This window comes from Rhododendron vialii, chromosome 12a (assembly GCF_030253575.1).
Source record: "Rhododendron vialii isolate Sample 1 chromosome 12a, ASM3025357v1".
NCBI classification, from domain to species: Eukaryota; Viridiplantae; Streptophyta; class Magnoliopsida; order Ericales; family Ericaceae; genus Rhododendron; species Rhododendron vialii.
The window spans coordinates 4,231,287-4,256,174 of record NC_080568.1 but is presented as its reverse complement, the minus strand read 5'-3'; the positions used below and the strand labels follow the sequence as shown (position 1 = coordinate 4,256,174).

The window sequence follows — 24,888 nt, the reverse complement described above, 5'->3', positions numbered from 1 at the left end:
CGGATCCCACACAAATAATCCAAGCTGTTCATTAAATGTAAAACATTTTTTCAAGGGCCTCCACGAAAAATCAGCTCAATCTGATACCTATAAGTACTTGATTTAATCATCTAACTTTTCATTATACTTAAATTCGAATGAAAAGTTAAATGATTGAATCGAGCATCTGTAAGTATCGGATTGAGCTGATTTTTTGCGAAGGCCCTTGAAAAAATGTTTTACATTTAATGAACGGCTCGGATTATTTTTGTGGGACCCATAGTAAGCCCCACAACAAATCTGTGCACAAAATCTGTGCATAAATGCTGTGTGTGTAGCATTACTGTGAAAGGTAAAGGGGCGGGAGATTGAAATAATTTAGATGAAAAGTTGGCACAGAACCGGCACCGTTTTATGTACAGTAAATATTTTTCCCTCCCTTCTATTTCGCCCAATTCCCTTGGCGCCTCAAAAAGAGAAAAGCCCTAGTTTGGTAACATCGACACTTCTGAATCTCCTCTTCTTCGTTGCCGCTGGTATGCCCCTCTCTCTCTCTCTCTCACACACACGCACGCACACACACGCGCACGCACGCACACGCACACGCACACGCACGCACGCCATCTCTCTACTTCGGTTTGTAGCTGCGAGTATAAGGCTCGATTTCAATTTGCAGGGGCGAAATTAAGGCTCGATCTTCGTTTACAGCAGTGAGATTAAGGTTAATTTCACACATCCCTTTCATTAAGCGATCTGTATGCATGCCTCTTCGATTTTGTACATGCATTGAAACTGAAAAAAGGTTAAGGTTAATTTTTCCAATCGATTATATTGAAACTGAAGTAGTATCATATACATGGTTGTTTATAGCAATTTGTTAGTATTATTTTGTACCAGGGTTCTTTATATTTGACTATAGTAGCTTCTTGGTCGATTATTTTATAGTATCCATTGTAGTAGAGTTTTTTTTTTTTTTTGATCCGATGGTAGAGTTCTTGTTGTATCGATTATAGTAGGGTATTGACCTATGGTTCTGCTTTTGTTCTGAATTTGTAATCGAAGTTCAGGTTAATCGATATTTATTCCTAGGGTTCTATTTTTGCAGTATTATTTCAATTTCGCGCGCACATGCTTTTGTAGTATTATACTTGTAGTATTTTCTTTTGCAGTATTATCAAGCCTTGCTTTCGATTTCACACACACAACCTGTTTGATACATTGTTTCTACAGGAGTCTCTGTTTTTGTTTTTGCTGTGAATTTGTTCTCTGATTAATACTGATTCCTTTAGTTAAATGGAATATTCTTTGTCCTCAACTTTGTGATATGCTTTATTCATTAACATGTTTTTAGGTCATGGCCCTAACGATTTGTCGAACTTACATCCACATAGTGGCGGGATTACGAAAGGAGGGCCCTTGAGAGCGGGGTACGTACTGGATGCGCGATGAATGATTCTTCTGCTAGATTGTTTTTATTCTTTTATTTCTTTTTTTTTTGGTCGAACGGAATAGATATTCTTTTATTTCTTTGCGTGTGGTAAAAAACACCTTTTGAGAGAGCCTCCAATTGGCACATGGCTGCTGCCAATTCCTGTCATTCAACTTCAAAATTATTTTTACCAGCATGCCATTCTGTAAATCAGTGTTCTACATATCGCTGGGCTCCAGTAGGGTAGAAAAGGGGCGCCTACTGCCTAGGCGAGGATTAGATGCCGACTAGTTGGCTGCCTAATCTAGGCATTGGACATTGCTTTAAATTGAACCATCTTAATGTGAAATGTCTTTTTTGAAGTTATTATTTGACAGAAAACATGCCATTCTTTAGATGTAGCATCCAAGCAGATTTGATAGACAACGTGCCATTCTTTGCAAACAGCCATTCCACGCTATCGGCCAACACTGGATTAGGAGTAAGAGTGTTAGTTGTTTTGGCAATGATTTCCCCAATAGGCAGGCCATAAGCTCTGCCATCTGTTGATGTAGCTGTGGACTCGTTTTACCTAAAGAGAATCAGCTTTGCCCTCTATTTGATCAATTTATTATACTTTTTACTTGCATTTGCTCTCATCTCCCCTCTTTAATATTATTCCCCTCTCGTCTTTAATTCTAATTGCATAACTTTGCTTTATATACTTGCAGGGGTTTGATGTTGGGGATATTCCCGGATATGCTTTTGTCCCTGTTAGACCATTTGTGCTGGACTGCCGTGAGTCAATGGAGAGGATTGAAGGATATGCAAAGTTTGCCCTTGATGATTACAACAAATGTAATGTGTGTGTGTGTGTGAGCTTTTGATGGTTCATTAAATTCTTCCATCCTCCCCTCTTTGATCAACTCCTCTTTCTTTGTATTTGGTTTGACGTCTCTCTTGAAATTTGTAGAATACGAAATACCAAATTGTGAAGGCCTTCAAGGCAAACATCGGTAGTGGTTTTCCTGGTTGGACCTACTATATTACCTTTCAGGTCAAGGATATGGCTGGTTCTGGTTCTCCCACTCTCAACTTCCAGGCCATTGTGGAAACTTTTCAGGGTCAGGAAACCGTCAAGTTTATCGCACTTGAACTGTAATCCTATCTACTCCAAGGTACACTTTTTTTCTTTGGTGAATGAGCTTATACAGTTGTACGTGTTTGTAATCTTGTGGTATTGCTGATGGTCCTGTGTGCCATGGTACCCTGTCTTCTTCTCTCTTTTTTTGACACTTGCGAATTGTTCTGGTTTTAATGCATACGATGGGCTTTTATTTTCCTCCTTTCCCATATGTATTTTTTATACACGCTTCACTGAGTCAGCTGCCAAGGTGCACCTTTTGCCAAATAAAAAATCAGTTGAAGATTTTTGATATCTTGAACATGAGAATTAAATTTGTTTCATTTCACTGAAATGTTTGTGCTGACATTGGATTCAACTCATACATCTTACGCTTTTTGAACAATGTATCTGGAAACTATTTGTAAACCCATGAGAATGATGTCTATGGTTTTTATGTAGAGAACATGGAAGATGCTTTCAGTATTGTTCTAATAATGAAACTTGGTTACATCATTATCCTGTAGCGTGTTTTCTTAATGTTCTCATATATTTGCCACCAATGTTGCTTGAAACACGAAGAACTTAAGATATTTATTTTCGCGGCATCAGTATATTTTTCATGAAGAACTTTAGGTACTGGAGATTTAGGATCATTATACATGGACACAGATGCAGATGTCGGTGTTAGCATTTCCCAAATATTTTGAAACTAAATTTATTAGTTGCCTATAAATTTTTTTAGACCAACACTTTAAGTTAACATGCCACAATATAAAACTCCAATCTCTAGCGCAAATATATATATATAAGCTCAACTTGTTTGATCGAAGGAAGCCAATAGTAGTTCATCGTGCCCAATTTGTAAACTGAGCCCAACAGCCCAAAAAGAATGTATAAGCCCCTTTCAGTTCACGCAGTTGGTAATAATCATGTTACCCTAGCCGCCCTAACATTATGACTGAAGAAGGAACCTAACGTCCCGTCTTTGGTTCATCATTGGAAGTAGGAAACCCCGTAGCCACCATAAAATTTCTCTCCGGTTTGCAATCTCCTTTGTTTCATGTACATCTCTGGTTCTTCCTCCTCCTATATGTCAAGATGATCGAAAGTAAGGCTTCCAATGAAGGATTTTCGATCATGGAACATTTGGCTCTTTTAAGTATGCCAAAAAAGAGTATTGAACAAGCCATAAAATGATTGAGTGGTTCAATTGGAGGTGAAAATAGTTGAACACGATTTCGTTAAATACCGAGATCGCGCAATGTCCAAAAAGCGACACATCTTAATGCAAAAATCATAACTAATTCATTTGAGATCCAAAAAGTGTGTGGCCGATTGAGTTCAATAGCGATAGTTAAGCTTACACTTTGAGCACGTTGATACTAGATATAACTTGTTGATGGTTGTTTGTATCTTGGTAAATTCATAGGGCTTGAATTGAGGCCGTGAAGCTTACTCACAAGCCGAAACGGATATAAATTCTAGCAACCAGTGTGAGTATATCAATGCCTTAATTACCTTATTCTTGCCTTATTCTTATAAACTGTCATCTTCTGCTAGTTTTAAAAGTGTGATAAAGCTTGATTTAATGTTGTTCATGTGTGGGACACGTGTCTGAAGTGTGTCCGGAGCGTGTCCATGTCTTACATATTTTCAACACCGATTTTGGCAAAGTTTTGTTGCTATGTAGATTGCATATCATCGATATTACGTAGAATGACATCAAAATTTGGGTTGAATAGCTCGCTTAGTCACTCATGAGTCATGCCATAATTCGTTAAATAACAAGTTGGAGCAAAAGCTCTTTCTTTTTCAGAACCTTTCATAGGCTTTATATGTTACATAATTGCTTTTTTTTTTTTTGGTTGCAATTTTGTACAGGTAAAGAGATGGAGAAGTTGCTTTCTGATAGTTTGCCAAGACGGAGTTGAAGACTTTTTGGTAGTTAAATGGAATAGCTGTTTTTGAGTTGTTTTTGTCATTGGACGCACCATGGACATGGACGTTTTGTAGTTTCGGTAATGCTGTTAAATTTAAAGTGGTTATTGTTGTAGGATGAATGTTTTGAAGAGTTGTGAAGTTGAATGATGAATGTTGACTTATTGGATATTTGATTTGAATGAGATTTTGCCTTTTTGCAATTTAAGTTTTGCTAAGTTGAATCATAAGATATAAAAAAATTTGAAACTTTGTAAGTAGGAGAAAAAATATTTGCTGCTATAGTCCTAATTTTGGTAACAAAAGAGATTGTCAAGATTGTGTATTTAGCACTACGATAGGTTATTGGTGACACAATTGGTTGTCATGAGAGGTACTTTTGGTGACAATATTTGTCACAGAAAAATCTCTTTTCTGTGACAGCATTGTGCTGTCATCGTTACTTTCTGTGACATAATTACCTTAGTCATAGAAATTTTTTTTTTCGTGACATCATATTGTTGTCACTGTTACTTTCGGTGACAATTGTGTCACGGAAAATCTGTCTTCTGTGACACCAAATTTTTGTCACTGTTGACAACATTCCGTGACAACTATACAATTTTGTCACCCTTGACTTTCAGTGTCACGGATACAATGACACCTCTTGTTGTGTCACCAAAGACAATAGGTGACAAAATTTGGACTTTTGGTGACATTTTTACATGTCACCGAATGTGTTTTTTTGTTGTAGTGCGTGTTTTCGTTGAGAATGGTTTGATGGCTAAAGTTATGAGCATTAGTTACCCCAACGCTTTGCTGCTTGTTTAAATTAGTTAAAACTCATTTTCTAGTCATTGTTGTAAGTGTCAATCACCGTTCAAAGCAAAATTAAAAGTTGGCTGCCTGAACGCCAGAAACCCTTACATCTAAAAATCCGAATTAGCTATGAAGATTATCTCTGAGGGAACGATTTCGGACTTTCCGGTATTTATGCTGACAACGACCTAGCCCTATACTCGGGATAAATCAACCTAATTCAACGGTTAGGTTGCGGCGAAGCAATACGTACACTTTGTATTTCCTAAGGACGGAACGCTATTGTTGATTCGTTTGGGACGCAAATTGCAGCGTCGTTGCCGTGTAATACTCGATCGATTGTATCTATCTTAAGAGGTAGATGACCATTGTGCTTTCTTTGACATTGACGCATGAACGAATTCTTTTTCTTACTGTAATTGAGAATGGGAAACATACTCTGCCGTGCAAGACTCTTGACTGAGAATCTGTTTCTCTGTTTGTTTATTTTCTATTATTGCCTACACACTATACTACACTTTTTTCATTGAACCCCCAACACACAAGGAAATGGGCTCATACAATGTAGAAAGAACGCTTAGAGAGAGAAGTTCTGGGGTGGGGTTCCCCGCACCCCCCTCCGCCCCCACCTTTCCCGCCTCCCCCTCCTTTTTTCCCCATTTTCCTCCACCTTCCTTCTTCTTTTCCTCTTAATCTTTCATTTCCAGACTTCTCATCTCTTCCTGTTTCTTTCTACGCATATGGTTGTGAGGTGGTTGAGACTCTCTCTTTCGAGAGCTAAAACCTCCCACTCTGTCTATTATTTTTGAACTCAAGAGCCAAATCTAGGGTTTTACATCTAGCTTTTTGGAACCAGTTCGCTTGCGACGAAGACGGCGTCTATAGCGAGACGAGTTCGGGTTGGTGCGTCAGGTTATCCAGGAGAGTCTGCTCTGTGTTCATATTTGGCCTTTCAACTTCGGCCTCTCCAACCCCTCTTTAAGAATGTGTTCGACGGGTCCGACTCCGACATTGTAATTCCAGACGGTTTTTCTTTTTTTGTTTTTTATTTTATTGTTTCTGCATTTTCAGACCGATATTGTTTTTGCTTGTCAAAAAGGAAATGGCCTCTTCTGCACCACAACCTCAAAGCCCGTGACGACACAGTTCGTACCCGAAATAAAAATAAAACAAAACAGAACAGACCAAAAAAAACACATTCACGGACTGACCAACCTATCCATTCACACAAGTGGATCATTCGGTGCTTTTGGAGCACCACCACGTGACTCGACGAGTTTAACAAAGTGAATATTTTCAATCAACCAGAGTGAGACTCGGAGCGAACCACACTCAACGGGGCAAGTGTAGTTGATTCTTCAAACTCACAGGCCCGACTCACGCCGTCAGCAAAAAAATTTCGTTGTTCAGTCATTAACTTTAAGATTCTAGAATTAGTTTTTTTTTTTTTTTTCAGGGATGGTATTGAACTTAAAGAATCAAAAATCTCGGAATGGTTAGTGCCCGTGATTCGTGAGAATTTCTGGAGTCCCAATTATTGGAAGGGGAGAAAAAAATTGGACCTGATCCCCACCACTTTTCCTATAAAGCACCCATCAGTGCATGCTCTCCAATCCAAAAATAACAGGAGAGAGAAAGAGAGAGAGAGAGAGTCATATGGAGGCGACAAAGAAGGCAGCGCTTGTTGCTCTGTTACTGGTCCTAGTAATTCACTCATCCGATGCCCAAACCATATGCAAAGTGACGGTGGAGGGACTGATGTCTTGCAGGTCCGCCGTGACTCCGCCTAAGCCCACACCGCCCTCCGCTGCGTGCTGCACCGTGATCAAAAACTCGGATTTGAAGTGCCTCTGCTCGTACAAGAACTCCTCCCTGCTGCCTTCGCTCGGGATCGACCCCAACCTTGCGTTGCAGCTCCCCAGCAAGTGCAAGATCTCCCATGCACCAAAATGCTAGATTCCCCAACCAATCCAAAATATGTGAGAATAATATCTTGGCAACCCCGTTTAGTGACCATGTCTCAGATATCATGTGGTAGACCGCATATATTTCCGATGTAAACCTGTGTCGCTTTATTATTATTATTAGTTTTTTTTGATACTTCAGAATATTTCGTCTTATCTTATGTCTACAATAAATAATTATATGGCTAGCTATTATGGTTTTTTTTTTTGTTTTTTTTTGACTTTTGCATTATAATTTAATCAGGTGGTTGGGTGGCTTATTAGCTTCTGTGAGTTGCTTTGCTCATTTGTTTGATGCATGTCTTCTAAAGACCTTTTTCTTTTTCTTGTGAAATTGGAAAAAGGGACATGTAACCACTGAATGACTTGATTTGGTTTTTAAGTAACAAGCCAATCTCGAACAAGCTTGTGATGAGCCAAATACAAGTCAAGCTCCAGTAATTTATTTTTTTTTCCTTTTCTAACCGCAAACTTAGATTATACTCCCTCCCTTCCCTTTTTAAATATCAAACTTAGTAGATTCAACTTTTTATGATGACATAATTATTACATTTCAAACGGTCTAACTTTTCACAATTATCCTTTATGGAGACATCATCATTATATTTTTTGATTAATTTCTCATAAAAGAATCTATTCAAAAGGGTCAGATTAGGAACCCAAGGAATGGAATTGCTCTGATTAGGAAGTTCTATGGGCAACTAGACGAAGAGCTGAGGAGAGGAAAGGTAAGAGCTATAGGGTTGTAAATGAACTGAGCAGCTTGCGAGCTCGGCTCGATTTCTGTTCGTTAAGGCTTGGCTCGGCTCGTTTAGTAAACAAGCCGACTTCGAGCTCGAGTTTTCGGCTCGTTTACTAAACGAGCCGAGTGGAGCTCGACTTTTTCGACAAAAGCTCGGCTTGTTAAGGGAGACTCGACTCAATTAAAGAGTATCGTTTAGTAAATAACTAAGCTCGGCTTGTTAAGTGCTCGGCTCGTTTACAAACAGTTACAAGAGTGCTGCAATTTAGAGCATTTCCAATGGAAATTGCAAAACTTTATTCCAAATATATGTGACAAGTTGATGAGCCATAAGATCAAGTTCATGATCTCTATAGGATTTTCAAATAATTTTTCCCTCTCTGAAATGTGAGATATTTTGCTTTAGAAACTGATGAGTTGCCAATTTGAAGAATCATTTCTCTCTCTTCAACTTGAAAGAAGAGAAAGCTACACCAATATTAATGTACTAGTACTTTTGCTTCTTCCCTCAAATCCTATGTAATTTTCGGGTACATTTTTTTTTGTACCTAGCACTTTTACTTAAAGAAACTTTTCGAAATACTCGAATTTAGAGAAAATTTAATTAAGTTTTACTTCCTTCCTTGGAGACGTTCTTCCAAAAAGAGGAGCTAGCACTCGAGCTACAAGTGCCTACAACTATCATCATACCAAAAAAAACTGGCCAAATTAGGAGCCCGCAACGAATCAATTATGTTTCGTAGCTGCTTGTTGGCCAAAACATCGACTGCCGGTTAGCTTCACGATACAAAAAGTGAGCTTCAAACAAACAAAAAAAATCCAACAATCGACTGCCAGTTAGCTTCGTGATACAAAAAGTGAGCTTCAAACAAAAAAAAAATCTTAAAAGCCTACTGCGCAAGGCACGACTGAAGAAGTCCCTTCAAGCGCCTATGCGGACCTCTTTCCTTTTAATGAATAGAATTTATGAACAAAATGCGAATCAATATTCGCGATGAAACTAGTAAAATCGAAAAGTAAAGAAAGCTATGCATAAGGCCCATAGATAACATATCTCTCTGCTCATACTCTTGATTCAGAAACAGACCTGACCTTAGAAAAAGGCTCATGAGGCCATTGCCTACGGCCCCCAATTCTTGGTTCACATATAATGTACCATTAGACTAGCAGTGCTAGAACCACACACATTTGCACACTCAAATGCACAAACACACTCACAAAGTGTGTGGGATCCCACACACACAAGTAGTGTAAGAGACCTTTCTTCTTCTCTTAAACTGGAAATAAAGAGACCTTTCTTATGCAATAGACCCAAAAATGATGTGCACCGCAAACATATGGGAAAATGATGGTCCAGGACCTGTTTTGATAATTAATACAAGCCAAGGATAAGCTAAGAATATTTGTTAATACTGAAACATATCATTAGCGGGTATTAATTATCAAAACATGTCATTGGCCGTCATTTTCCCTAAACATATAGTATATGAATCAATACGTCCTAAAATAGCAAGCCCAACTTTAATTGAGCCCAAGTGCTTTGAGCAGCTACAAGTCCAAAGCCCAAAACAAAAATGGGAACAGAGTTTTCTTTTTTAATCTGGGTTAGTTTCTTGTGTACGTTCAAACTTGATTCACATCTTTTCGATCGTTTTATTCCCCTCTTGAGAGGAGTTAAAAAGGCGAACACAAAAAATTTAACCAGAAATCACAACTTGTACGTGCTACTCTGAAACAGAAATGTTGATTGTAAAGAAGCTCGTTTTTAAACATCCGGAAAAATAACCAAAGTTGATCCGCATGCTTTTAACTCTAGTCTACACGAGTGTAAGTTGTGTATTTCAACCATGCCATCCGAACTACAATTTGTTGGTTGTTTTAGAAATTGAAATTGCATTTGCTTTGCACAATTTGGCCATAAAGAGAAATCAAAATTTCTAACATCACACACAAACACTTAGACAGGCACAGATGCATTCGCAATGCGGGTGTCTGGGTGGGTTCCACACACTGCACTGTGCCAGCTCATAGTATGGCCGAAGTACAACACAAATTTGATTACGTAATTTTGGACCTTGTTTCTGTTGGTTTTGCCTCATATTGGGTCTTTGGAAATCCCTCCTTGGTTGGTGAAGCCATTGATTAACCGGCCCCTTGAACACGTTTACAACCCAAAAAAAGCCGGACCACCTAAAAGCTGTGTGTGTCTCTATCTCTTTTTGTTTGATTTCTCTCACGCTTGTTTTGGTTTGCTTCGCACTTTGTTTTTTGTTCTTCGACTCGATAATCATAATGAACGTTTGTTAATTTCTTTGGGTGCAGTAGAGTCTTGGGTGGCCCTCCGCACAACAGGTTCTCTGTGGGTGGGCTTTCTTCATTAAAAAAAAAAAAATTATTCTCAGCCTCACTTCTTTTTTTTTTTGGTAATGCATGATGTCTCGGACTAACTTACGCGCACCTCAGACTATTCTCTACCATCCCTTCCCACAGCCGTTTCACACGCTTACATATGAGGTGAGGTGACCCTAAGAGTTGTTGGTAAAGAAGAATCGAATTTGAAACCTTAACAGGAAATAAACCTCTAAATCCCCGACTAAGACCACCAGGCCAACCCCTGGGGTTTCTCGGCCTCACTCAGTACGCACTTTCTAAATCTTGGAGGCTCACAATCTTAGAATCCTAAAAAGTTCTTGACTTGCATTTTTCTTTATCAGCAAAACAAGAGTAAATTTTACTTATGGTAGAGGGAATTTCACCATGAATTCCCACTAGGTTGAAACTCTTTTTTTTTTTAACCGAAAAACAACCCTGCAGCTGAGTTATTATTGGACCACGAATAGCAAGACTGTTTCCTCTCTTTCCCCCCGGAGACAAACCACGATTTAAGTGGGGGGCCATGACAGTGGGTTGTTGTGCTAATCTCTCTTTTTTACTAGGCTGACAATAAACACACTAAAAGACAAAAAAAACACGTATTTCTGTGTACTTTATACACCATTTAATACATATTCACACATTTACTATTGTCAGCCCATTGAACTGATTTTAGAATTTTCCTTCACACTAATTCCTGCACGTTGAGGAACTTGTTCTTAGGGTTAGCCTATGAATTAAGTTGGTCTTCCACCCAATCATTATGTTAAGTTGAATGTGAATTTCGGATTTATGAAAGATTTTGTCCCCCCCCCCCCCCCCCCCCAAAAAAAAAAAAAAAACCCAAAGAGGGCAGGGTTGTGGAGGAAAATTCATTTTCTTCTCTTTACAAATTTCTGCATAATTTTGAGATCCCGATATTTTAATTAAAAACTTAGCAATGCTAGGAATACAGTTATGTAGAACCGAACACACGTAGACAATATGCAAGTATCAGAAACAGTAAAAGAATCAACAAGATATAGGAACAAAATTCTAAACTTAAATATGCTTGAAGCCTTCTAATGCACATAGATTCCACTGATACATTATGAGCTAGACTGACCGCTCTAATTAAATACATATGTTTCCTAATTTCTATACAGATTAATGTTTTGTAAACATGACTAACGAACAGCTGGGACCATTTATGTGGGTCTCATTTCCTCACCTGTGCACTTTCTGTCGGTACCGACTGCCCGCATTTCGCAATTTCATCTATCTCAAATCATTTGATATGGTTGCATTCCTAGCTTGTCTCCCTTTTCAATAATGAGATAATAATACCTTAAACTTAATTAACTCTCTCTTGTTTCACCTCCTATAATCATTAGTATTTCAAGTTTCAGTGCTCATTCCACATCCCCACAGAATTTTCAAAAAATTCTTTGAAAAATTCTTTAAAAAATGCTTCAGATGTGAAACAAAGGATAGAAAATTGGTTGCATGAACCCCCACCGAACTTAATTCCTCTCCTTCCTTTTTTTTTTTTTTTTTTGTGTGCGCGAAATTCAGCTCTTACAATCAGTGGCAACTCTTACTTTTTCAAGATTTCAAAGGTGGAATAGTAAACCTTCTCGAACTGTATGTTCTAAATTCAGCGCTTACAATCATTGACAAATTATAAATTCAGCGCTTGCGATCATTGACAAATTATGTTCTAGATATATGGGAGAGATCTAGAGTGGATCATCCATTTGAAAGTTCTACTATAAATTCAACCTTCTCAAACTGTTTCTTTTTAAGAACCAAAAAGATTTGTGCCAAAGTCCTAGCTGGCTTCATTCCTTGTTTACTTTATCACTAAACTACAAAGCCGTCATAGAGATTTTGGTCAGATAGTATGTATCTACCGTATAATACATGATAATCATTTAGAAGTAACATTCGCCCTTAAACGTGACCGTCCAAAAGTAAAAGTCGGATCGTTCAGAACACTTTTGGACGGTCACGATTAGTTGCTACTGTAAAGAACTTGTTCACGGTGAAGCCGTGAATAAGTTTCTGTTATCAAAGAGTTAGAAAACCACAAAGTAGCCAAGTAGGGTAGTCATCTAACGTACAAACACCCAGACCACTACTACCTCTTCTAGCTAAAAAATGGGTTTATCCCATTCACACCCAAAAGAAAACTTGCAGTGATTAAAAAGCTAAAAACTGTAACAGCGAAGCCAGCTAGCCAATATATCTGATTTTTCATTGGATGGTTGTGGCGGCTACCGTTAGGAACATGTGTGAAGGTTGAGTCACACATCGGATGAATAGAAAAAGAGTTGGACCTTAATATACAATTGGATGACTCACCACTTACAAGGCTTGGCCTCTTAAGTGGATATAGGTCATTCAATGTATATTGAATCCAAGTAATGTGGTGCGAACTCCGTGGATACTCCTCAATGAATTGGGCCAGCGCTTACATGGGAAGACCTCAGACGGATTAGACCTCCCAACAGCCACCACTATCAAATCAATCAATCTAATTTGATAGTTTTTTAATTACTTTTTATTATAAAAAATGGTCAATTTCTAGGTATTTTGGTCAATTTTCGCTCATTCCATCACGTGTTTGGAAGTGCAACTAAGTTAACCTGGACATCCATCTGAATTATTAAAAACAAGTAAACGTTGTGCCGCCTCTAGGTCGATTGCTTGGTATATATCGTCATCTCCATTCAATGATTTTCTCACAAAGTTATTAGCATACGAGGACTACGGTGGGAGTCATTATGTGGTCGTTGAGGAAAACAGAAAGGGTAAGAGGCCGTGATTGATATAGTTTTTGGCATGATTCTTAATTTATGCGTGATTAATTAAAAAAATTCGTACTCGCTATTGAGAAGGATAAGATTCCAGACAGGCAGGACCGGGGACGAAGTCAGGAATCAATTTCGGGAGGCAAAATTTATGTTACACAAAATTAATGAAGGTTCATTTTTGAAAGAAATTGTTTTAATATGTTTAAGTAGAAATTGTGAAAATTATTTTTATGAGTTCAATTGAAATTAGTGTACGAGATGAGAACAAGTGGAGTGATGTTGAGATTTTGGAGCGTTGGAGGTACATCCATAAAAGTAAAACGAGGATAAAAGAATATTTAACAACATAGGAGACCATTATATACATCATAAAAATATTTTGGGAATGATTATCAAAATATATCAAAATCTATACTCTGTATACACAACTATCGTGTAAAGAACCCCAAGGAGTTGATCAATTGGTTTTGACTTGGAACTTAGATGTTTGCTCAATTCTAAAGTTTCAGGTTTGATTCTTTTTGCCAACAATTCTCGAGCCCACTTCACCTCCACGCGTAAGCATGTGAAACGGCTGTAAGTTGACCCGGATCCATGTATAGATCCAAGAACAAGTGTGTTTGAGATCTTTCGATTGACGTGACACCCCAATAATGAATGAGTACGAATTATTGTGCTTTCAATGAATTATTCTAGAATGATATCTTTGTCTAATTGTCTTGTTAGAGATATGATTATCTAAAGATAAGGTCATACTTCAATTCAAAGAATTTTCTGTCAATTTTGGCATGTCTATGTTGCCATGTTGGACTATAATTTTGGACTCAAGTGGCTTCTTCAAATTTTGAGACTTTGGTTTGGAGGAGATCTGAGAAAGGCCTGATAAAAATTAATGTTGATGCAACGGTATCAAAGGCAACGAGCACTATTGGAACATGAGCAATTGCTCAGAATGTGAACGGCTCCATTTTGGGAATCTTTATTAAGTCATATGAAGGCCTCACCTCTCCACGGCTTGCGGAGGCTATGGCAATTAGAAATGGAATGAATTTGGGTGTTGCTCTGAATGTAGGGCGTGTTCTTATTGAATTGGATGCGGAGTCGATTGTCCGAAACTGTTCCATGTCAAAAGATCCACCCTCTGATATCGCAGTTTTGGTACAAGATTGTTTAGCATTGAAGGATTCATTTCAGTTGTGGGAATTTAGTTTTGTCAAATGTGATTGTAATAGGGTTGCACATGCTTGGGCAAAGAAAGCCTTTTTTTGTAGTTTGTTTGGTCTATGGACAACTACCTTGCCTTTATGGGGTTCTTTTCTCTCTGATGTTTAGGCGTTTTTCCTCTCAGGTTAATAAAATCTTCTCGCTTTTATCAAAAAAAGAAAAGAAAAGAATGTTTGACTATAATTTTGGACTCAATATTAGAGGTAGAAAAATTACTTGGTATTGACTATTTGACTTTCCCCTTATATGCTACTTTCGCACCCAACCATGCATGGCATATCTACGGTGTGATCGAGATAGATGACTCTTTCGAAATCAAACGTCAAATTGAGGAAAGTCAAATATCATTATAGAAGCATTATCTTTAAGACTTCGAAATTAATTAAAATATACAGTATCCGTACTTGGGGATCCAACGAAGAGGAAGGGTTAGCATTGGTACTGACCCCTACAAAACAATGTCGGTGTGGCACAAGCACCGTTTTATAGTGGTCAGCACCAATGCTACCTTCCTCCCAGTAGGTATATATTTGGTTTTGGTATTGAGGATCCGGGTCGTTACAAGCATACAAGTATACTGCTTCAGATTTTTTTTAATTGATTTTTGCGGGGTCCATTACAGATCTTACAAAGATGATACAATTATAGCAAGTTATTCTTAAAATATCATTTATGAGTTCTTGAAAAAAATTAGCTCAATATATACAATAGCAACAAGGGTTGTTTCAGAATTTAGGGTGTTTCAGAATTTGTAGGGCCCCTACAAATGCTGAAAAAGTCTTTATAGATATTAAATTGAGCTAATTTTTTACAAGAACTCATAAAAGAAATATTTTAAAAATAACTTGCAGTTTGAATTATCTTTGTAAGATCCGAAATGGACCTCACAAAATCATGCTCATTTATTCGGCACCAAACAGGGAAGGAAGCAGCACGGGCCTTTGCCCTTGCACCAAAACGGTGTTGTTTGCATGAGTGGTGAATTGGTGCGGTGGGGTAGCTAGAATTCTTGTAATACAAGTCTTGAGAGTTCGGGGAAAAAGAAATTAATGTCTTTAGAGCTGAAACACTCGGTCTATATATATATTTGTGTGTTTTTTTTTTTCAAAATAACAATAGATTCATTGATAGAAAACATAAATACACATGATAATCATTTAGAAGTAACATTTGTCTTTAATCAAAGAATTAGAAAACCACAAAGGAGTGTAGCAATCTAACATATATACATGCACCCAAACCATTACTACCTCTTCGATCTAGGCAAAAAAATGAGTTATCCCATTCAATTTTTGCTCATTTCATCACGTGTTTGGAAGTGCAATTAAGTTAACCCGGATATCCATCTGAATTATTAAAAACAAGTAAGCGTTGTGCTGCCTCTAGGTCTATTGCTTGGTATATATCGTCATCTCCATTCAATGATTTTCTCACAAAGTTATTAGTATACGTTGAACTACGGTGGGAGTCATTATGTGGTCGTTGAGGAAAACAAAAAGGGTAAGAGGCCGTGATTGATATAGTCTTTGGCATGATTCTTAATTTATGCGTGATTAAATAAAGAAATTCGTACTCGCTATTGAGAAGGATAAGATTCCAGACAAACGGGACCTGGGACGAAGTCAGGAATCCAATTTCGGGAGGTAAAATTTATGTTACACAAAATTAATGAAGGTTCATTTTTGAAAGAAATTATTTTAATACGTATAAGTAGAAATTGTGAAAATTATTTTTATGAGTTCAATTGAAATTAGTGTACGAGATGAGAACAAGTGGAGTGATGTTGAGATTTTGGAGCCTTGGAGGTACATCCATAAAAGTAAAATGAGGATAAAAGAATATTTAACAACATAGGAGACCATTATATACATCATAAAAAAATAAATTTTTTTGGGAACGATTATCAAAATATATCAAAATCTATAATCTGTATACACAACTATCATGTAAAGAACCCCAAGGAGTTGATCAATTGGACTTGTTTTGGAACTTAGGTGTTTGCTCAATTCTAAGGTTTTAAGTTCGATTCTTCTTGCCAACAATTCTTGAGCCCACTTCACCCCACACGTAAGCGAGTAAACGGCTATGAGATGGGTTGTAGAGATTAGTTTGAGGTGTGCGAAAGCTGACCTGAGTGTGTTTGAGATCTTACGATTGACGTGACACCCCAATAATGAATGAGTACGAATTATTGTGCTTTCAATGATTCTAGAATGTTGGACTATAACTTTGGACTCAATATCAGAGGTTGCAAAACTAGCTTTTGACTATTCGACTTTCCCCTTAAATGCTACTCCCCGTCCCAATTTTAGAGTTCAGTATTTTATTTTGAATTATTCCTTAATAAGTATTCATTTTGTAAAGTTAGTGGATAAAAATTGGTGAATTTTTTATTTTGCCTTTAAAAGTAAATTTTATTTTGAAAAGTTAGTGAATAAAAATGTAATGATGATGTTTTCATAGAGGGTAAGGAGAGAAAATGGAGGTAAAAGCTGATGTGAAAGGTGTAATGATGACATCTTTTTAATAAATTGAAATTACAAAACAGAACACTTAAAAAGGGACGGAGGGAGTACATTCGTACCATGCACAAAAATGCATGGCATATCTACGGTGTGATTGAGATAGATATATGACTCTTCGAAACCTAAGGTCGAATTGCAGGAAAGACAAATATTAACCATTGGAATTTTGTACCATCATTATCTTCAAGACTTCGAAATTAATTAAGATATACGGTGTCCGTACTTGGAGACACTGCGAAGAGGAAGGGTCAACATTGGTATTGACTCCTACAAAACGATGTCGTTGTGGCACAAGCACCGTTTTATAGGGGTCAGCACCAATGCTACCTTCCTCCCAGCAGGTATATCTTTGGTTTTGGTACTTGAGGATCTGGGTAGTTACAAGTATACTGCTTCAGATTTTTTTAATTGATTTTGTGAGGTCTATTACGGATCTTACAAAGATGATTCAATTATAGCAAGTTATTCTTAAAATATCTTTTATGGGTTCTTGAAAAAAATTAGCTCAATATATACAATAGCGATAAGGGTTATTTCAGAATTTGTAGGGCCCCTACAAATGTTGAAAAAGTCTTTACGGATATCGAATTAAGCTATTTTTTACAAGGACCCATAAAATAATATTTTAAAAATAACTTACAATTTGAATTATCTTTGTAAGGCCCATTTAAGATCCGAAATGGGCCTTACAAAATCATGCTCATTTATTTGGCACCAAACAGGGAAGGAAGCAAGTGCGCTGGGTCTTTGCCCTTGCACCAAAACGGTGTTGTTTTGCCTGAGCGGTGAATTGGTGCGGTGGGGTAGCTAGACTTCTTGTAATACAAGTCTTGAGAGTTCGGGAAAAAAGAAATTAATGTCTATAGAGTTGAAACACTCCCCGTTCCATATATTTGTGTTTTTTTTTTTTTTTTTCAAAATAACAATAGATTCATTGATAGGAAACATAAATACACATGATAATCATTTAGAAGTAACAATCGTCCTTAATCAAAGAATTAGAAAACCACAAAGGAGCTAGTGTAGCAATCTAACATATATGCACCCAAACCATTACTACCTCTTCGATCTAGCCAAAAAAATGAGTTATCCCATTCACACGTTGTGCCTCCTATATTATGTTTTATTTTCGAACAAGTAAACATTGTGTCAATCCCTAGAGGTACTCAAGGCCTATAACTTATGGATTTGCTTCCTCCTAAACTCTCAAATTTTTGTGAAAAAAAAAACTCTCAAGTTTGAAACTTCTTAGGTGCTATTTATTTTTTTGGCGCCAGTGCATATAGAGTTTCGACTTTAATTGGGACCACCCAGAAGTGGATGCTTGACGAATTCCTAGTCCTAAAATAACGGGTTGCCCCAAGCGTAGGGTTGAGACCGACGTAACACAATATCCGATAAGACTAGAGTCGAATTCACTGAGATGGTGATATGTGAAAACTCGGGTTGTTATAATTTGAACTGGCTCTTAGGTAGCCACCCATTGTAGTTTGATGTTGAGAATTAACTAAACCTAGAAAATTGCTTGGTTTTCAAATAATTAACAAGAAGGTACAGTCATAGAATTCATAGCACTCGCAACCAGTTCGGACTTATCTGTTCCGTTCGATGTTCTTAAAAATGATTGTTTTTTGAGATAAAAAGATACCTCGAAAGATGAGAACCGTAATGGTCGCTGTTTACTCATGTGCAACGGAGAATGAATTTTGAACCCCCATTCCTCCGTTCACATGGGCTCCGACGATGCCCGGATTCGTCCAACGAATGTTCTTTAGTAACCTAAAATTGCCTTCCCTTTGTTGATCGAAAATAGGAGCAGTGCCCAAACTGGTTACAATGTGCTAATCACCCCACGACCCTACTTAACGACGTCTACTCACTTATTATTAAGCAGGGAACGGAAAAAAAACCTAGATTGAAACATGCTTCTATTGATTGAGACAGAAAATAAACAGAAGGTATGAATGAAACAAGAGCCCATGAGCAACTTTAATAAAGAACAAAATTTAATACGAGTTACCGGAGTATGTGTTCTTGAACAAAACCTCCAAAACTTGAAGGAAAAAGCTCTGAAGAAAAACTACGCAAAAGAAAAGTTGCGAGAAATGAAAGGCAAACCGTTGCATGCATTCTTGGCACCCGACGCTCCAACGACGTCACTTGACGCCTCACGCTTCTGCCTTGACTTCTCACGATGACGTCTGAACCGGCCTCAAGGCCTCGCAATCCAATCTTGGCGTAAAATCCACCTTATTCCTGCGAAACTTAACAAAAATCCAAAAATAAGACAAAGCACGGCATCAAGTAGAAAATGAGATAAAACGCGCCTCTAACGTGCTAATTTGCCCTACTTAGGTGCTCATATTTGTGATATTACGCGCCTATCAGTGAACCAGTGGATTGGTCTTCCAAAATTAGTTGGAGTGCACATAAGCTAATCAGGGCACCTGAATTATTAAAAACAAGTAAATGCTGTGCCGCCGCTAAGTTTATTGCTTGGTATCGTCATCTCCGTTCAATGATTTTCTCACAAATGTTATTAGTATATACGAGGACTATGGTGGGAGTCATTATGTAGCCGTTGAGGAAAACAAAAAGGGTAAGAGGCCGTGATTGATATAGTTTTTGGCATGATTCTTAATTTATGCGTGATTAATTAAAGAAATTCGTACTTGCTATTGACAAGGACAAGAAGATTCGAGACAGGCGTGACCAGGGACGAAGTCAGGAATCCAATTTCGGGAAGTCAAAACTATGCTACACAAAATTAATGAAGGTTCATTTTTGAAAGAAATTATTTTAATACGCATAAGTAGAAATTCTGAAAATTATTTTTATGCGTTCAATTGAAATTAGTAAATGAGATGAGAAGGTATATCCATATAAGTATAACGAGGATAAAAGAAATATACATCAAGAAAATATTTTAAAATACATAATTTTGGGAATGATGATCAAAATAGATAATCTATAATATGTACACAAAATTAGCGTGTACAGAACCAAGAACAAGTGTGTTCGAAATCTTATCTAGAACTGATTTTGTCTCTCACTCCCACACCGTGTACATTTCTAGGTCAAAACCCTACATGACGTTAATCTTAGCTAGAACTGCTTCCGTCATTAATTTCATGCATGACGTTAAAAAACCAAATTTAAAATTAACTCTATCCCTCTCTTTTTTTTTCTACTCCTAATAGATAAGTTTTGTGGGTAACAACCACACGCGGTATTGAACGGAAAAATCAAACCTTTACATTTTCAAATTAGTACTACTATACAATGCTCCTTTAATACGTAAGTTTTTTTTTTTTAAAATACAAAGTTGATTGAGCTGAGAAAATTCCGGTTGCGATCCTGTTCAATTTGGGTTAATTTTGAGGGAGTAAAAAAAGATAGATAGAGAAAATTTATTCGAAACCGTGCTCAAGGATTTTGATACCCTAAACCAAACGAGGCCTGTGATTAAATTCTAGCCGGGAGCAATAAGGGGATATTCATTTTGTGAGTCGTTAATGTTTTAACAAACTAAACAAATTAGGGCTTTTTACAACTAGGTACAGAAAATAAAAAGTATTTTCCATCAGGTCACCTTCAATTAATGAAATACCAAAATCCTATGAAAGTACATAAAACGCTAAATCTTGAAAGTGCATAAACGCTAGGCTACCTTATGAAAGTGCCCAAACCCTAGGGTATCCTATAAAAGCGCCTAAATCATAGGGTATTCTATGAAAATGTCCAAACCCTAAGGTATCCTATGAAAGTGTCCAAACCCTAAGGTACCCTATAAAAGTGTCTAAACCATAAGGTATCCTATGAAAATACCTAAATTCTATGGTACCCTATGAAAGTGCCTAAATCGCGAAAACATTATAATAGGAAAGTACACCCTAAAATAACGGGTTGCCCCAAGCGTAGGGCTGAGACCGACGTAGCACAATATCCGATAAAACCAGAGTCGAATTCACTGAGATGGTGATATGTGAAAACTCGGGTTGTTATAATTTGAACTGGCTCTTAGGTAGCCACCCATTGTAGTTTGATGTTGAGAATTAACTAAACCTAGAAAATTGCTTGGTTTTCAAATAATTAACAAGAAGGTACAGTCATAGGGTTCATAGCACTCGCAACCAGTTCGGACTTATCTGTTCCGTTCGATGTTCTTAAAAATGATTGTTTTTAGAGATAAAAAGATACCTCGAAAGATGAAAACCGTAATGGTCGCTGTTTACTCATGCGCAACGGAGAATGAGTTTTGAACCCCCATTCCCCCGTTCACATGGGCTCCGACGATGCCCGGATTCGTCCAACAAATGTTCTTTAGTAACCTAAAATTGCCTTCCCTTTGTTGATCGAAAACAGGAGCAGTGACCAAACTGGTTACAATGTGTTAATCACCCAACGACCCTACCTAACGATGTCTACTCACTTATTATTAAGCAGGGAACGGAAAAAAAACCTAGATTGAAACATGCTTCTATTGATCGAGACAGAAAATAAATAGAAGGTATGAATGAAACAAGAGCCCATGAGCAACTTTAATAAAGAAAAAAATTTAATATGAGTTACCGGAGTATGTGTTCTTGAACAAAACCTCCAAAACTTGAAGGAAAAAGCTCTGAAGAAAAACTACGCAAAAGAAAAGTTGCGAAAAATGAAAGGCAAACCGTTGCATGCATTCTTGGCACCCGACGCTCCAACGACGTCACTTGACGCCTCACGCTTCTGCCTTGACTTCTCACGATGACGTCTGAAACCGGTCTCAAGGCCTCGCAATCCAATCTTGGTGTAAAATCCACCTTATTCCTGCGAAACTTAACAAAAACCCAAAAATAAGACAAAGCACGGCATCAAGTAGAAAATGAGATAAAACGCGCCTCTAACGTGCTAATTTGCCCTATTTAGGCGCTCATATTTGTGATGTTACGCGCCTATCAGTGGACCAGTAGATTGGTCCTCCAAAATTAGTTGGAGTGCACATAAGCTAATCAGGGCACCTAAATTATTAAAAACAAGTAAATGTTGTGCCGCCGCTAAGTTTATTGCTTGGTATCGTCATCTCCGTTCCATGATTTTCTCGCAAATGTTATTAGTTACTATGGTGGGAGTCATTATGTAGCCGTTGAGGAAAACAAAAAGGGCAAGAGGCCGTGATTGATATAGTTTTTGGCATTATTTTTAATTTATGCGTGATTAATTAAAGAAATTCGTACTCGCTATTGACGAGGATAAGAAGATTCGAGACAGGCGTGACTAGGGACGAAGTTAGGAATCCAATTTCGAGAGGTCAACACTATGCTACACAAAATTAATGAAGATTCATTTTTGAAAGAAATTATTTTAATACGTATAAGTAGAAATTCTGAAAATTATTTTTATGAGTTCAATTGAAATTAGTATATGAGATGAGAAGGTACATCCATAAATGTAAAACGAGGATAAAAGAAATATACATCAAGAAAATATTTTAAAATACATAATTTTGGGAATGATGATCAAAATAGATAATTTTGTCTCTCACTTGCAGGTTGCAGAAATCATTGAGAAGTGTACACAAATTAAAAACCAAATTTAAAATTAACTCTATCTCTCTACTCCTACTAGATAAGTTTTTTGTGGGTAACAACAACGTACCTCTTGACATTTTCATATTTACTAATACAATGTGTAAGTTAAATACGTGCAGTACAATATTGAATGAGAGAAAATTCTTATTGACCTTTGAGTTTCTAGATATTAATTCTCTGCTCTATAAATTACAGCTGCCTCCTTCATTCAGCTCCAATTAACCAAAATTACCATCTTTCCAATCTCAAATTTACGCCAATATTTTGTTGTAAGGAAAGAATGACGATTAGTGTTAAAGTAACCAACAAATTTAACATAAAGCCCTCCTTCGCCACCCTACCCCACCGCCGCCGCTACCAACTGTCATTTACAGACCAAATCGCTCCCCCGGTGTTCATGCCTCGGGTTCTCTTTTACCCGAGGGACACAAATGACAATCTCGACAACTCCAAGAAATCCAGCCACCTGAAAAAGTCCCTCTCCGACACCTTAACCAGGTTCTACCCCTTTGCCGGGCGCATGGTCGACGACCTTTACGTCGACTGCAACGACGAGGGAGTGCCCTTCGTGGAAGCCGAGTCGAAATCCCAACTTTCGGAGGTGATTTCCGACCCGATCCCTGGTGAAATGAATCATTTCCTTCCTTGTAAACTCGACGATGTCCGGGACCTCCTCCTGGTGGTTCAGGTCACCTTCTTTGCCTGCGGTGGCATAGCGGTTGCCGTCGGCATTTCTCACAAGGTTAGTGGTGGAAACTATACATAGGGTTTCAAAAGTTCAGAAAACTTATGAGGAGTCATGACTCATGATATTATTCTTGTTGATAGAAAGCATGTACATCACATTAGAATTACATAATGAAACCCATCGGAAAACTTCGAGTTTTCCAAGATCTATGAACCAAGATCTCCGGATTTTTATATTCTTATCATTATTACTAACACATAAATTTATTGATCATTGCATTTTGCTGTCTAAATTTGAAACAGATAGCCGATGCCCAGTCCATGTTCATGTTCATCAACGGCTGGGCCGCCACCGCCCGCGGAGACACCAAAATCCCCGTCCCGCAGTTCGAGTCCGCCACCATCTTCCCTCCGAGGGATACGACCGGGTTCACACCCAGCACAGGGATCGACAAGTCCGACATCGTGACAAAAAGGTTCGTGTTCACGGCGTCCAAGATCTCCACTCTCAGAGAAAGATTCAGCAAAAACAACACTACCACAGATGGAGAGCAGCTGGGACACCTGACGTCTCCGGTAAAGGCCCTGTCGGCTCTCATTTGGACTAGGTTTATGGTTGCAACTCAAGCCCGTGAAACAAAGGCGGATAAGATCTACAGTTTGCTTCATGCCGTGAACCTACGGCGGAGGGTCAATCCGCCGTTGCCTGAGAGTTATTTTGGAAACATTAGTGGGTTCGCGATTGCGGTACCCTCCATGGAGGGTGAAGGAGATGGCAACGGGGTTGTGAACACAGTAAGAATGAGTTTGGACTAGATCTACCATTGTCAAGCTTTCTTGAATAAACTTTTTGCCTATCCAAAAAAAAAAAAAATGAAATTGCCATGTTTTGGTTTGTCTTTTCTGTTTCCGTGAATTTTCATCCGCTTTTGGTCATAATATTTTAATTTTTTGATTTCTTCTGTCAAGACGAATTCAAATTATTAAAAAGTTGACAAAAAGACTAACAGAAATCCATGGAAGGCTAACAAATTTGATTAATCCATACTTCTTATTTTGATTACGTTTGTTTCCCGCAAGTTAAAATTCTAGTTTTGTTCCTGCAGGTTAGCGAAGCGATAAGGAAAATCGGAGATTACGTTGCGAAGCTCCAAGATGGTAACAAGCACTTGAGCTTCGTGAAAGAAAGGGCTAAACAAACCACGACGGGGGAGGTGATCTCGTTCAGTTTTACAAGCCTGTGCGGGTTCCCGCTGTACGAACCCGATTTCGGGTGGGGGAAGCCACAGTGGGTTGGCTCCATGAGCCTGACTTTCAAGAATCTCGTTGTGTTCATGGACACCCGAACGGGTGACGGGATCGAGGCGTGGGTGCACTTGAAGAGGGAGGACATGGCCAAGTTCGAAACAGACGCGGAGTTTCTCGAATCCGTAATGCCGTAATCGGCAGCGGGTTTTAGGCTTCGTGCATGTTTTGGATGGCAAGGCAGCTAGACAGGGTTTTATGTCTATCGTATAGGATTGGTTTTTGTTTTTTGTTTTTTGATTTTCTAATCTAGTTTTAATAGCTTCTCTAAAGCGTATAGAAGTGTCATTTATTTATTTATTTATTTATTTTGGGAGTGGGAATAAGTTTGTTGATAGGAAACAATCATGTACTCGAAGTAATTCATTTTAATTAATATTTTTGTGCATTTGGTTTAGTTCACATGTATGTAAATTTATTGACCCATGCAATATTTACACCTTTTGATCATATA

General features: G+C 38.0%; 2 protein-coding genes across 8 annotated transcripts; both read left to right on the top strand.

Annotated features, from left to right (window-relative positions):
- Positions 1 to 350: 350 nt before the first annotated feature.
- On the top strand, positions 351 to 4,654 carry LOC131311783 (uncharacterized). 7 transcript variants are annotated; one of them, XR_009195584.1, is made up of 7 exons: positions 351 to 515; positions 656 to 700; positions 1,331 to 1,406; positions 2,119 to 2,245; positions 2,361 to 2,565; positions 3,943 to 4,006; positions 4,395 to 4,654. XR_009195584.1 is itself a non-coding variant. In XM_058339358.1 (5 exons), the coding sequence occupies exons 3-5, from the start codon at positions 2,126 to 2,128 to the stop codon at positions 4,479 to 4,481; spliced, it is 333 nt and encodes a 110-aa protein (XP_058195341.1). In that variant the 5' UTR covers positions 566 to 700; positions 1,331 to 1,406; positions 2,119 to 2,125; the 3' UTR covers positions 4,482 to 4,654. The 7 variants fall into 7 exon arrangements, 1 of the variants encoding a protein (XP_058195341.1); XR_009195586.1 differs by having other exon boundaries at positions 357 to 515; positions 2,119 to 2,250; XR_009195585.1 differs by lacking the exon at positions 3,943 to 4,006 and having other exon boundaries at positions 353 to 515.
- A 2,251-nt stretch (positions 4,655 to 6,905) lies between these two features.
- Positions 6,906 to 24,571, top strand: LOC131309342 (stemmadenine O-acetyltransferase-like). Its single transcript, XM_058336003.1, has 10 exons — positions 6,906 to 7,174; positions 7,458 to 7,482; positions 7,858 to 7,941; positions 14,075 to 14,281; positions 15,911 to 15,990; positions 16,102 to 16,152; positions 22,403 to 22,542; positions 22,655 to 23,184; positions 23,433 to 23,924; positions 24,236 to 24,571. Exons 1-10 carry the CDS (start codon positions 6,906 to 6,908, stop codon positions 24,569 to 24,571), a joined length of 2,214 nt encoding a protein of 737 aa, XP_058191986.1.
- Positions 24,572 to 24,888: the final 317 nt, after the last annotated feature.